Source organism: Neomonachus schauinslandi, chromosome 1, assembly GCF_002201575.2.
Source record: "Neomonachus schauinslandi chromosome 1, ASM220157v2, whole genome shotgun sequence".
Classification (NCBI taxonomy): Eukaryota; Metazoa; Chordata; class Mammalia; order Carnivora; family Phocidae; genus Neomonachus; species Neomonachus schauinslandi.
The window spans coordinates 145,037,261-145,050,328 of NC_058403.1; the positions used below are offsets into that span (position 1 = coordinate 145,037,261).

At 53.9% G+C, this 13,068-nt stretch overlaps 1 protein-coding gene across 8 annotated transcripts in view; it reads right to left on the reverse strand.

Moving 5' to 3' along the window:
- Positions 1-2,187: 2,187 nt before the first annotated feature.
- TRAK1 (trafficking kinesin protein 1) overlaps positions 2,188-13,068 on the reverse strand; it is a 177,501-nt gene continuing 166,620 nt past the window's right edge. For 4 of the 8 annotated variants that reach the window (XM_021678939.2, XM_021678935.1, XM_021678938.1 and 1 more), the window contains 3 exons: positions 10,132-10,200; positions 7,877-7,979; positions 2,188-4,980 (listed from right to left, as the gene is read on the reverse strand). In XM_021678939.2, coding sequence (XP_021534614.1) covers positions 4,182-4,980; positions 7,877-7,979; positions 10,132-10,200 — 971 coding nt within the window. In that variant the 3' untranslated portion in view covers positions 2,188-4,181. The remainder of the gene's footprint in view (positions 4,981-7,876; positions 7,980-10,131; positions 10,201-13,068) is intronic. The other 4 variants (XM_021678937.1, XM_021678936.1, XM_044920644.1 and 1 more) reach the window with 1 other exon arrangement.

Genomic DNA, 13,068 nt, shown 5'->3' on the forward strand with positions numbered 1-13,068 from the left:
TTGCAATTTTGGCAGAACATCACAGAAGTGATGTGTCCTTCCCAGTACATCACATCAGGAGGTACTCCTATCAGTTTTTCTCATTTGGGTAAAGTTTAATGACTTGTTGGAAGTGAGGCATGACCAGTTTCTCCACTGCAAAGGTATCTTCTCCCCCTTTGCAAATTAATAAACATTCTACAGGAAGATATGTGTGTAACTATCCTGCTACCTAACACACTCTCTCCCCAACCCTATGGTTTTGGCGTCCATTGTTGTTAAGATGAGTTAGTCTTATGGCTGCAAAATGGTGGTTTTCCTAACTCTATTGCCCCTTCTCTATTTATCAGGTACCATGCTACTGTAAGGAAGGGCTTAGAAGAATGCATTATGCTAGGATCCTTTTCCCATTCCTCCCCTACATCTTTACCCTCTGCTTGAAATGCCTCCCCCCGCGGGGCAAATCCTGCCCATCTTTGAAGTCCAGATCCAGAGTCCCCTTGTCTCTAAGCCTTCCCTGGCCCCAGTTGGGCAGATAAACCCCTCACTCTGTCTCTTGCCTTCAAGCAAGATGGGCCGCAGCTGTCTGGCCATCTCAAGTTTCTGGGGCTGGGAGAGACTGTGGAGGGAAAACCCTCCCTCCCATAGCAAGACTCCCACCCCAACACCGCCTGACCCAGCACAGTGGTTCTCAAACTTTAGCCCCAGAATCACTGGGAGGGCTTGGTAAAACACAGATGCCTGGGCCCTACCCTGGATTCTGATGCACGGCCCAAGAATCTCACTGGCTTAACAAGTCTGTTTCACCTTCAGATCACGTGCAAAACATGGGTTGGCGGGGAGTCTGGCCCGCGTGGTTCCTGGGCAACCCAGGGTGATGGAGGCTGCACCAACATGTCACCCCATTTCCACCTGCGCTTCAGGGAGGGGTATGGAGAGTCAGGCACGATCTCTCTCTGCTCACAGCCCACAGGCCACAACTAATTGTGTGCCTTGGCCCCTGCAGAGTGGCTGGGAAGCATGGGGATCAGAGGGACCATGGGGTGAGCGCCCTGGCTTCCTGGTCACCACCACGCTCCCCTTCTCTACCAGCAGGTGAATCTTCTTTCCGCTCCTCAAACACACCAAATGCTTTTCTGGCCTTTGTGCCTTTGCACTGGTTGCTCTCTGCCCACGTGGTCTTGTGCCAGATCTCACACAGTTATCTCAAGTGCCACCTCCCTGGAGAGGCCTTCCCTGACTGCCACCCACGCCCTCACAACACGCCGCTAGAATTCTCTACCTGGCCCTCATTATGCCGTGTTCGGTGCCATCTTTCTCCCAGTAACAGATTGTATGTACACTCCACAAGAGCAGAAGCTACTCCGATCCCCACTACCTAGAACAGGGCCTGGCACACGGTAGATCGTCAAGACAAACTTACTCGCTGGAATAACCCTAAGGTATATTACTGTTCCCATCCTGCAGGTTAAGAGGCCTCAGAAGACCATAAGTGGCTCGCCCAAGGTCACAACATGACTGAATGGTAACGCCTGATTTAAAATCCATGCTGCCACCACCCACTACTGTTTGCATAATTTCACTGTGTCCACAGACGGAGGTGGCGTAAGTTTGATCCTTTTTCTCTCAATTTTCTGATGACCCTCCACTGTCCTTGGTTTTCAAAAAAAATTTTTAAGATTTTATTTCAGAGGAGTGGGGAGGAGGGGCAGAGGGAGAGGGGAGAAAGAATCCTAAGCAGACTCTGCACTGAGCACGGAGGCTGACGTGGGGCTCGATCCCACAGCCCTGAGATCATGACCGGAGCTGTATCAAGAGTCAGATGCTTAACTGACTGCACCACCCCAGATGCCCCTCAAAAACTTTCTTAACACAACTCTGTGGAGGGCAACCTGGTAATTGTGAGATGTGCTCACATATGTGAAAGATTAAATACATGCCAACTTTTTTTCGTTACAGCATTGTGATAGAAAAGGCCAGAAGGAACTCCGTGTGTCGCCATAGGGTACTGGTCCACGGGAGTGTGAATGTATTCACCGTGGGTATGTATGCATGGTGGAACAGTGCACAGCCCTGAAAAGTAGGGAAGATCTCTGGATTCCAACTGGACAGGTGTCTAAGGGACATTTAATCTTCCAGAAGAGCTGAATAGCTTTACGACTCACATAAATGAAAAGGACAAAATGAAACACAAGCCAGAATCCCAGTGTGGTTTCCATCACTTGAACTTCTTTTATTGATATTCATTAGAGAATAAAATTGTATTGGTTTTTTTGATGCATGACAACACACGCTATTGGTAGTGGCTGAACAAGGTTGATCATGAACTATACTAAATACTGCAACCTCCGAATTGCTGATTTTTACACTGGTATTTCCTTTGTGGTGATGGGTGGCTCCTCTCTGAATACATATAGTGGTCCGTTCAGTTCATGGTTTCCATATTCCTTTGTTATTCTACCTACTGCCTTAAAATACATTCAAATACAAAGAATTTCCTTGCAGTGAGTGCACACATACAACCACAAAGGGGAGCTGAAAATAATGAACCAACCCCCTCGTGTTCTGAGAATAAATAATCTAAAAGGGTGGGACTGAAGTTTGCTCCTTTGAGACATTCTCAAGGAGTCTTCAGTGGGCATGTTTACACTCAGCTGGACACATTTTTGCGGGGGGGGGGGGGTCGGGGAACAGGGATGGCAATGTGACCATTTCATCTGCATATGATGTCACCCGGAACAAAGGACCAGGGAGCACTGTGCCGGGCAGTGCAGCCCTCAGGTGGGAATAAATAAGAAGTTACCTGCTTGGAGTGGAAGGCCACAGACACACTGTGACCAGGGCTGGAGAGAACAGCACACACACACACATAATAAATAAAAGTTCAAAATGGTCAGAGACAGCAACAGGACCAGGCTCCCCTGTTCATTTCTGGTTCTTGCCACGAGTACCTCTATCTGATTTCCTAGGGATAAAGAGTGGGCACACGGAGACCAAGGTTTTGGGGGGGGGTGGGTGGGGGAAAAGATCTTCTTGTGACCACTCTGTCCTGAAACACGAGGGCAAGGTGCGGGGGCACCGACTGTGTGCGTAAAGACCACGTCCGTGCCAGCACACGGGCCAGCCTCCGACGCCACAGTGAGGACCGGAACCAACAGGATGCCCAAGCCACGTTGCTCTCGTGAACCAGTTTGGTATTGCATTAGGTGGGTGGTTCTTTTTACTTTTCCCGCTGAGACATTCCATCCAGCCCTTTTCCCCTACCCCGCCCCCAGCCCGTTCCTTTTCATCCTATTGTGAAAATTGTCTTGGGTCTGGTCTTAATTTGGTTTGTGACCCCAGGTCCCCAAACTCCACTGCTATCTCACTAGCCACTGGGCGTGCATGAACCTATTTCCGTGGCCCAGAGCCACAGAGAGAACAGACTGCGACTTTCCATCTAGTACCATTACTTCCCTGCCTATAAAAAAATGGAGAAAATAAGACCTCACACAGAACACAGCGGGAGTGTCGCTACATTCTTTCAGGCCACACGTCTGGCCTGACGACAGGGGACAGGACATCGAAGGGTGATTCGGGTTGAAGGCATGGAAAGAAAAAGTCACACCTCAGAAAAGAAGCGACTCTCCACTGAAGCAGAGGAGTGAAGGTCTGGAGGCAGAGAAGGAAGAACAGCCCTGCCATCCCGGAAGCAACATCCGCTGCTCGTGGCCGCAGTGGCCGCACATGAAGGCTCCCGCTGTTCCCGCCCAGCGACACGGGCCGGCAGAGGCCGCGCGCCAGCTCACCACGTGCGGCACCGGGAGCCAGCGGCGGATTCACGGGTTTCCTATCCATGGGATAAGAACGCCCTTGGGAGTTTCAGTGCTTCTCGAAGGAGAGGAGGAGGCGAACAGGACACTGGCCACTGCCCTGCCCTCGGGCTAGCACAGGTACAGTCCCGGTGAGAGCAGGGACGGTGCTGCGGCCCCTCCCGCCCGATCGGGAGAAAGGGCAGGTGGATACAAGGTCTGCAAGTCCTATGTACACTTTACAAAGTCTCCACTCTTCCCCCATTAGGCACGAGGTTGATTTGTCTAGCTCCAGAGGGGAGGGACGGAGGAGGAAAGAGGGAGTGCACAGTGAGGGGGGGCAGGGGCGGGGAAGAGAGGGAGGCAGGAGCAAGCCTGGTCTCCTCCAGGGGAAGGGCCCTCCTCCCCTCCTCACCGTAAGCTAGTTTGTTTGGGGAGCTTAGCACCCATCAAGATGCCCGAGGTGAGAGTCACAGGGGCTTTCATCTGCATGCTGGACCCCACCATGGTGGGGAAGCTGCGGTTCCTCCGGATGCCGCCGTTGAGCTGCAGTCCGCCCATGGCACTGGTGACAGTGGGGCATCCGAAGGGCAGGCCCTCGGGGCCCAGGCCGCCAGGGACGAGGGCCTGGGCGGGGCCCGCGGGCCCACAGAGGAGAGGTCCCTGATCCTCAGTCAAGGCGGGGACGTGGGCTCGCCCTGAGTTCACCACTTTGGCCACGCCAAACCTCCTGACTTTGTCCACGAGGTTGAGGTTGGAGACAGACACGTCTGTCTGGCTCTCACTGCTCCGGACGTTCTTCTTCTCCCTCACTTCCCTCAGGATGGAGCTGGCCGGCTTGGAGGCCAGGAAGTTGTCATAGGGAGGGCTCGTGCACTTGAACTCAAAGGAGGGCAGGGAGGACGTGGGCGTCTGCATAGGCGAGTTGGGTGGGGTGGAGGGGATCACAGCCATCCTGGGGGTGTAGGAGTGCAGGAGGGAGCCCCGGCCGGCCCTGTCCCAACTCTGAGGATCGTACACAGCCGCGGAAATGCCCCGCTCCTTCAGCAGCCACACCAGCCCCAGAGACGTGCTCATGGTGGTCGTGGACTCACGGATGTTAGTGAAGGATTCAGCCAGGCTCAGTCTCCGTGGAGTGCACGGGGTGGCCACCGGCGTGGACTTCAAGTGGCTGGCGCTGCCACAAGCTGGAGTTGGAGCCGAGTTAAGGCTGACAAGAAAAGACAAGAGGTCATTCGTCAGCAAATGCCCACAAGCCCCCAGAAAGGTTCGTGGCCAGTCTCCTGCTGGGGAGCAGGGAGGGCTCCCCCAGCCCAGGCTCCCCAGATGCCTCTTTCCCTGTCTGTTCCTCCCTCCTACCCAAGAGGGCCCTGGGTTCCCTTGTGTGGGGGCATGGTTTAAAGTTAACAAGCTGCACGTTGATTCCCTTGTCTCGGCCCCAGAGGGCAGGGATAACTGTCCCCTCTGCAGGTGAGGCAAGTCAGACTCAGAGGTTAGGTGGCTAGTCAATGTCACACTCAGCTATTAACTGGAAGACCCAGGATTTGAGCCCAAGTCTGAGGGCTCAGGCCTCAAGGATGGGGCTGGGGGGAGCCCCTCAGCAGAGAGGCTTCCTTTCCCTACCAAATTTACTCAAATTTCAGCGTTCCTTCCTAACGACTACTTCCCTGAGGCAAGAAGTTAACTAGGACTATGGGATCTGAGAGCTCATCTCAGGAATGGCCCCAGCAGGTAGGACCCTTGGGTGATGGGAGGGTGGGGGAGGGCGGAGGCTGAGGGCGTGCATCACATCAGCAGCGGACCCCAGCCTCCTGACTCCCACTGTAGGCTCTTCCCTCCGTGCCACGCTACCCCTTCGTCCTTCTCCCGTGGTTGCTGAGTCCACCTCGGGGGGTGGAGATGTGGGGTCAGCGGCAGCCACATCATGTGTCATCAGGCCTATATCTGTATGAAACGTGCATCACCAAAGGAAAGCAGGAAGATTCCTTCATCTACTCCTGCCAGGCTGGCTGAGGACCCAGTATGTTCCAGAAGCTGGGGTCCCGCAGTAACGGGAGTTATGACAAGGGTGTAGCAGGCGCTGCAGGGGCAAAGGCATTGCTGTCTGCTTAAAAAACAGGAAAGGCCCTCCCGTAACAGCTGGTACAGGGATGGGGCTGGGAGGCCACACAGGCCCTTCACGGCTGCTGGATGAACCGCCAAGGGCAAAGCCGCATACCCCTCTCCTTATAGTCTTGTGAGCCCTGCCCTGCTACCCACCCAAGGACATGGCAGGGGCTGCAGGTGCCCTTTGGAGCAGCCAGCTGGGTGGTCCCCGGCAGCTGGGGGACCCTCTGTCCCCAGCCTGGCAGGGGGAGGGCCAGATACCTGGGGCAAGACACCAACCAGGGGAATGGGCAGGAAGGGGCCTCCCGCTGTGGGAGGGAAGGTCACAAGCAAGTTCGAGCTAAGGCATCCTTTGGCTCCTTGCCGCTGGCTGGTCAGCACGGGGCGAGAAACCCAGAACAGGCCCACCTCACGCAAGCTCAGGGGTGGGGATGCTGGTGGGGCGGGAGCACTCAGAGAAACACGAGATTAGAAGCCACAGCAGATTCCTAAGGTTAAAAAGTGGGTTCTTCAAAAGGCACAGGTGGGATTTGACAAAACTGGTCTACAAGCAATAGAGGACAAGAACAGTCTGGACTCAAAAATCTTGTTTACGGGGCCATTCTTGGGGAGATCTGTGATTTTGTGTCAGGCAGCCGTTCCTTCAAACGCACGCAAAAAGCCTTCTCTTGCTACTGACTGCCTAGGCCTTTTCCGTCCCTGACAAGAGATGGGGACAGGTGTGCTGGTTGGCGTCCCTTCAGGCAGGAGAGCACTGGGCACCAGCCTCTCCCAGGGGAAGCTCTACCGCACGGTGAAAACACAGAGCTCTTCCAACGCAGAGCCCTGGGGGATGCTTGGGGGGGCTGGGGGGTGGGGGAGGGGGATGCCGGCTTCTCCAGAGGCAGGAAGGAGACAGAGAAGACAAGCTAACGTTCAGATTCCCTTTCTGCCGAGAACTTCCGTTAGGCCCATATTAGTGCTGGCACTCGGCTCAACTGAGCATTTAGAGGGGTTAGGGGTATCCACTGTCAAGGCCACGTTAGCCAGGCACAACCACAGAGACACAGCCACGCCTAAGTCCCGGGTTAGTGGCGGCCACGCGTGCACACACAGCTCCTTCCAGGAGGCCCTGCCCGGGCACGCACCGCTGACAGTGTGCTCACCCCCTGCCTCGCCTGTGGGCTCACTCTCTGCCCTACATCTCCTCTCAGCTCAACAGGGCATAGGGCCGCTTCGTCGTCCTCCTCACATGACCTGCGGAGAATTATTCATAGTTTAAGGGGCTCCCTGGGGCGGCTGCTCCCTGCGGGGGCCCTGCTCGCCTCCCTCCCTTTCTGCGTTACCTGCCATTCACCCCAGCATCTTGCTCGACTGCACCAGAGAGAAACAGCTGAGGGGGCCACTTGACCATTTTGCCCTTCCACTGGAAGCCAAGCGGACCACCCCACGCCATCCAAGTCCTCTTGCCAGATGGTGCCAACCTCTATCACTTCTTGAAGGCACCACAGGGAAACGGACCGTGCTGGGCACACGATTCGGTCTTCGGGTTTTATCATTTCAGTCCTTATCATGCGGCTGTGGTGCATGGTTCCTGCGGTCTATTCCAGAGGCACCAAGGGCTTGCACAGGGCTCAGTAACTCCATTCTGTGAAGGAACTCCGTGCTCTACTGACAACCTTGGGGACAAAATGCCAGCCACCGTGGCCTTACCGCCTGTGGTACGGTCAGCTTCGGCTGGTTAAGGACGGACCTAAGAATCTTCCGTGGCCAATGAAAAAGGCAACTATAGGTAGGTCCAGGTCTGTCTCTGTGGTGGATCTGAATCAACAGGGGCCTCAAGTCAAGAGGAAAGATGGGACCCCAAACAGGTGACAGACAGCAAGAGCTACGGGATGCCTGAGCTGGCTGGAGTTGGTTTCGAATGAGCCTCTCTACTTGACTTTCCTCGACAGCAAGTCTTGCGAGGAGTGCCCCAACCTCAACGCATCCTTACCCACCCCGGCGCCTGGGTCCCTTACCTTGGCGTGACCCGCGTGAGCTCGTCTGAAGGATGCAGGATGCGGCATGTGGTGAAGGTGAAGGTGGAGTTGGTCTGTGACATGCACTTCCCAGGGTGGTGCGCTACATTGGGAGGGGAACAGAACATATTCCTTGCATCCAAGTAAACCCAGGAGAAAAGTCAAATTCCAGCATGGCTCTCAATGGACATAAGAAGCAATGAGCTACCTTGTTAATTGGATCTGGGCAAGGAAGGTGTAATGCAAATGTTCTGGATCGAAGGTGGTCTTTCAAAAATAACCACACTTTTGAGCACTGGCGTGCCGCGCATCAAATTCCAGCTTCCGACCCAATCCAGACAAGGTTCCCCATCAGTGTTCTTTGGCCAGTAGTGGACCCAGTTTGAGGAGCTAATGAGCCCTTGGGGGTAATTTGGTTTCCCTCCCTCAGGGGTCAGAATCGGCTTCCTTCTTGTGGTGCTTCACACTTTTCACTGGCAAACTGGTGCCAAGTTCTGCCAAGAAGAGGGGAGAGGTGCGGGGAGGGGCCTTGCCACCTGGAAACTGGGCAAGGCTCGCATGGCTCCCTTTCCAGAGTACACGAAAAGGGGCTTGGGGAAGCTGGCTCCACTACTGTCTGTCGGTGATGGGCAGGGTGGGAGATGGGGCCTCAGCTGCCTCAGCAACAGGGGGTAAGACTCCCAGAGCCCGGGGCTGTCTTCAGCCCTAGGATCAGGTGTGGTCTGATGCACTCTAGTGCATACAGCCCCTGTCCCTCAGGCCACTTTCTTGGCATCTCTGGGATGTCTGATTTCTAAAGAAAATAAGACAGCCACAAGCTGTTCTCAATTTATCTCCTTTTAAAGCTCTAAAGAGCTGTTGTTCAGGCAGCTGAAGACTATGATTTGGAGCAAAGTAAATCACAGAAGCGTTAAGACCATGCATCAGGAAGCTGGCAAATGGTAAAGTATGGAGTGATAGAGTCTACGGGAGACATCATGATTGTAGAGGTCACCCTCATTCATAACTCAAATGCAAAAAAAAAAAGAAAAAAAAAAAAAGGAAAAGGGGGGAAAAAAGATGCTGCTCTGAATAGCATGCACAGTGAGGTACTGGGACAACCCCCCCAACCGCCCACCCCACCACCCCCTGCAGCAGCTCAGCCCCCAGAGACCTCTTGGGGGGAAACGCATTTGGTTCTCAGATGCCATGAGCACTCTGAAGATTCAGAAGGCTGTGAGCTAGAATCTTCTAGCTCGTTATGGCAATTTTTCTCTTGGATTTTACAAAAAAGGAAAAGGAAAACAAAACAGAAGACACTGGTGCCCTAAACCTACAGATCCACACACAGCCAACTGTGTCTTTAAAAAACAAAAACAAAAACAAAAAAAAACCCAGCAACCAGATGAAACAAAAAATGTCCGAGACAGGCAAACTGAAGGCAGGCAGGACAAAGCCAGAGCACAAAAATGGTGGCAGCGACTGAGATGCAACGTAAGACTGCTTTGCCCCGATTATTATGGTCCAACCCATCTCTCTGGATCCAGGCAAGTGCCCGTGGTCCCTGGCGTGGCAGCCCGCACCCTGGCCACCAGAGCAAACTCTCAACCACAGGGAGCGCCGGGCACAGCAGGAAGGGGGGAAAAAACACACATGAAAACAGCCTTTATGAATCTTTGTTTCTCAACCAATAAATGGGATGGCTTAGGAACTCAGGCAACTGGAAAACCGCTGCAAACAAAACAAAAATGGAATAAGCTATGAAGAAAAGGCAACCGAACAATCACGATTCTCTGACTGCAATAAGGTCTAGCAACAAAAGCAACAAAAGGCCTGAGAGAAGCATCCCAAATAACCAGCGTTAGGGGTTATTTGGGAGGGAGAGAGGAAAGAAAAAGGCAGTAAAGAGAGGTAACGAAGACAAAACAGTGGAAAGAGCGAACCTTAAAAACAAATCAAAAGCAAGGCTGGATTTAAAATTAGAGGAGTGTAGCCCCTTTCAACACATGGCCAGAATATCAAATCAAAAGGTCCCAAAGGCCCACTCCTCCTCCACCCCATCCCACATGGGATCTTTGATTGCAACAGGTAGCGCGAGATGGACATTTTAGAGACGCGGTGGCATCAGCAGAAGCGAAACCCATCTGACGCAAATGGGTTTTGGGGATAGGAAAAGGCTGCTAAAATTCAGAAGTCATCATTCCCCGGAAGCCATGGATAGGAAGATCAACAGGAATCAAGAGCGCCAAGCCAGAGGTTCGGCCCCTCCGCAATACCACTGGGACTCCTGGCCCCGCCAGCTCTCTGCGTGTCACCATTGCCCGCCGGGCTGCTGCGGTGCTTCCCTTCCTTGGGACACAACACAGAGACAGTGAGTCGCCCCAGGCCCCTTGTGCTCGCCGCCCAGCAGCTACAGGCTGATGCCTAAAGCCCTGCTTGCAGGAGAGCAATTTCTCCAAGCAAGACGCACAGGATGCCTTCTCCTCAGCAGGGACAGGAGGCTCGGGCTGAGGGCTCCCTACTCAAGTCCCCCGTCCCCACAGCGCACCAGAGCCCTGCCTCACGTGCCGTGTGGTCTCCTCCTGCCGCCCGCTCGGGGACTCCAAGGGACGGGGTTTCTGGGATTTAATGCTCTGACTTCCTACTTCAATCCCCCGGACTACGGGGGCCCCACGGTGTTGCAAGGAGAGAGTATTAAATGGGTTAGAGTATTCACACTGGAAAGGGCTTCCACCAAGCATCCCCTAATCCTACTTTTTAATTTTTTTTAATTTTATTATTATTATTTTTATCTGTTCCTTTTCCACCAGGTTCTGACACTGGTACAAACTCCGAATCTATCAAAGAGAACCTATAAACTTAGTTAATCCCTGATTATTCAAGATCTTCTGAGTTGGTGAACTACCTACAGGTGGCTAGCGTGCAAATTTTTTTTTTTTCCTGAACACAGGCCGCATGCAGGCGCATCCCTTCAGCTAGCTGCAGGTGGTGGCATAGGAGGGCTTTCGACGGACCAGGGTCACCCTGCTCACTTGCTCTCTGATCCGACGCTGTGCGCTTTCTGCCTGGCGCAGGTGCACTTGGTAAATGGTTCTGATGGGCTGTGCTCCTCTGGGGGGCACAGGGTGCCCCGTACTGACTGGAAACTGGGTGCTTGGGATCCTGCTGCTCCAGCCAGTCGTGGGGTGCCCTGAGAGGGCCCACAGTCTCCAGTGAGCTGGGGCTTCCTCCCTGGATGGCCCTGAAACTATACTGGAGGTTATCTGCAAGTGTGCTACGCAGATCTGGGTGATTGCTGCTCAGTGGGATGCTCGGCCTCCAGAGGAGATGGGCAGGAAAGCCCACTGCTCTCCCCAGGGCCCCCTGCTCTAGTTGTGAGGAGAGACAAGGAACACAGACAAGGTGGGGTTGCTCTGGTGGGGACCTGAAGCCCGACTGAGACTCTACCAGCCTCTCCCATCCAAGTGATGTGATTGGTATATACCAACTCATGCATTTCAGTCAATCCCAATGGCACTTTCCATCCCCCATCCACAGGCAGGCTTGTAACTTAACGTGCTAGGGAGAACAGAACCTCGCCCCTCTAAAGGCCATCGTGGCACCCGGTCCTTCAAAGAGCCCCTGCATGAACCCACACAGATGCCAAAGAGCATGCCTGCTCCCAGAGGTTTCCAAGGGGAGTTGTGAAATACACACCTGTACAAGGCTGCTTCAAAGGGGCTCTCTGAGGACGGAGAAACCTGGCCACACCATACCCCCAAGCCATGTTTTTGCTAACATAAATAACTTCTTAAAAGTCAAAATTACAAACACCTCTCCAAATCTTGGAAAAAGAGGACTGTCTTCGTGATGCACTGAACGCTTTCCAGAGTCTCTTCCCCCTTTGGGAAGCAGCCAAACCCATGTGAAATGAACAGAATGCCTGACAATTTCCTTTTCTTAACTTGAACACTTAGGGTGAAGCTGCGGTCACACAATTTGGATCTGCTCTGCCATTTCTATGAACTCATTAGCTCTCACACACACACACACACACACACACGCGCGCGCGCGCATCTTCTCCCCACCCCCTTCCCTCCCCCCACCAGTTCCGGAAGCTGCCACCACATCAACAGTGGTACCCACGGGCCGGCCTTTTGTATCCAAGCCAAACCAAACCCACTGAAGAGAAGCCACTGTCCATCCAGTTTAAAGGCGTGGCTTGAACTAAGACCATCCGAACCTTTTCTTGTCTTTTTGTTTTGACCTTTGACTACTTCTAATGACTTCGTTACTTTTTGTTCAAAGAGTAATCACATTGTGCCGGGGGGGGGGGGGGGGGGTCTTTGCCTGTCACTGCCCTGCTAAGTGCCTTCCAAGCCGGTCAGGAGCGCGCTTCCCCCCTCCCCGCCCCTAGGCGGTGCCGCTGGACCCCCTCGTCCCATCTCAGTGCTCCCTCCTCCACTGAGAAGTGTCCGCTGCTTGAGCACACTCCTCAGTGGTCCACATGGGTGCTCCTAGAGCACGGGTGGGCCCTCCTGTGGTTTTCAGAGGTGAGGACGCCATCAAGAGAGTGCTCCCGGAGAGCAGGCTTGTTCAGGACATTGTAAGCAGGGCTGACTGCAGCTGTTGGTTTGGGAGGAGTCAATGACCTCTCTTCATTCATTTTTCCACTTCCAGGTTTCGGTTGGCCTGCTTTGCTCTGGTTTTATAGGTATCCTGAGGCAAGAGCATGGGGGCTTCCTTAGCATCGCCTAACACAGGTGGGTGTGAGCAGACCATCTGCCCTGTGCACAAGGACGAACTCCTGTAACCGCTCCAGAACGAGGGCTGGGTTAGAAAGTCTTCCCATCAGAGTGGGACTGCGTGGTCAAACGTGCAGACAAACACGAACGTTTCCTACACCTGAGGGTCTATGAATCAGAGGGGTCGGGCTTTCCTTCCAGACCCATCAGGCCCCCACGGCCCACTCTCCCTCAGGACCCACTTGGGGTGCTGAGACAGCAGGAAGGACAGAACACGGCTGTAGGGTTCCGCTCCAACCCGCTCCTGGCCCACACAGGCTCTGGAGAAATACTCTGCCGGCCCCACTGGCCCTCTGGCTCCTTTCCTCCACGAGCTCTTCCTTCTCTTGCCTTGCTCAGCAGCCACTCCTGAACAGAACCTGGACCTATGTATCAAGTAAGGACGCTATAAAAGAAGCTAATTCCTGGCCTTTGCCGGTGGGCTGCGGC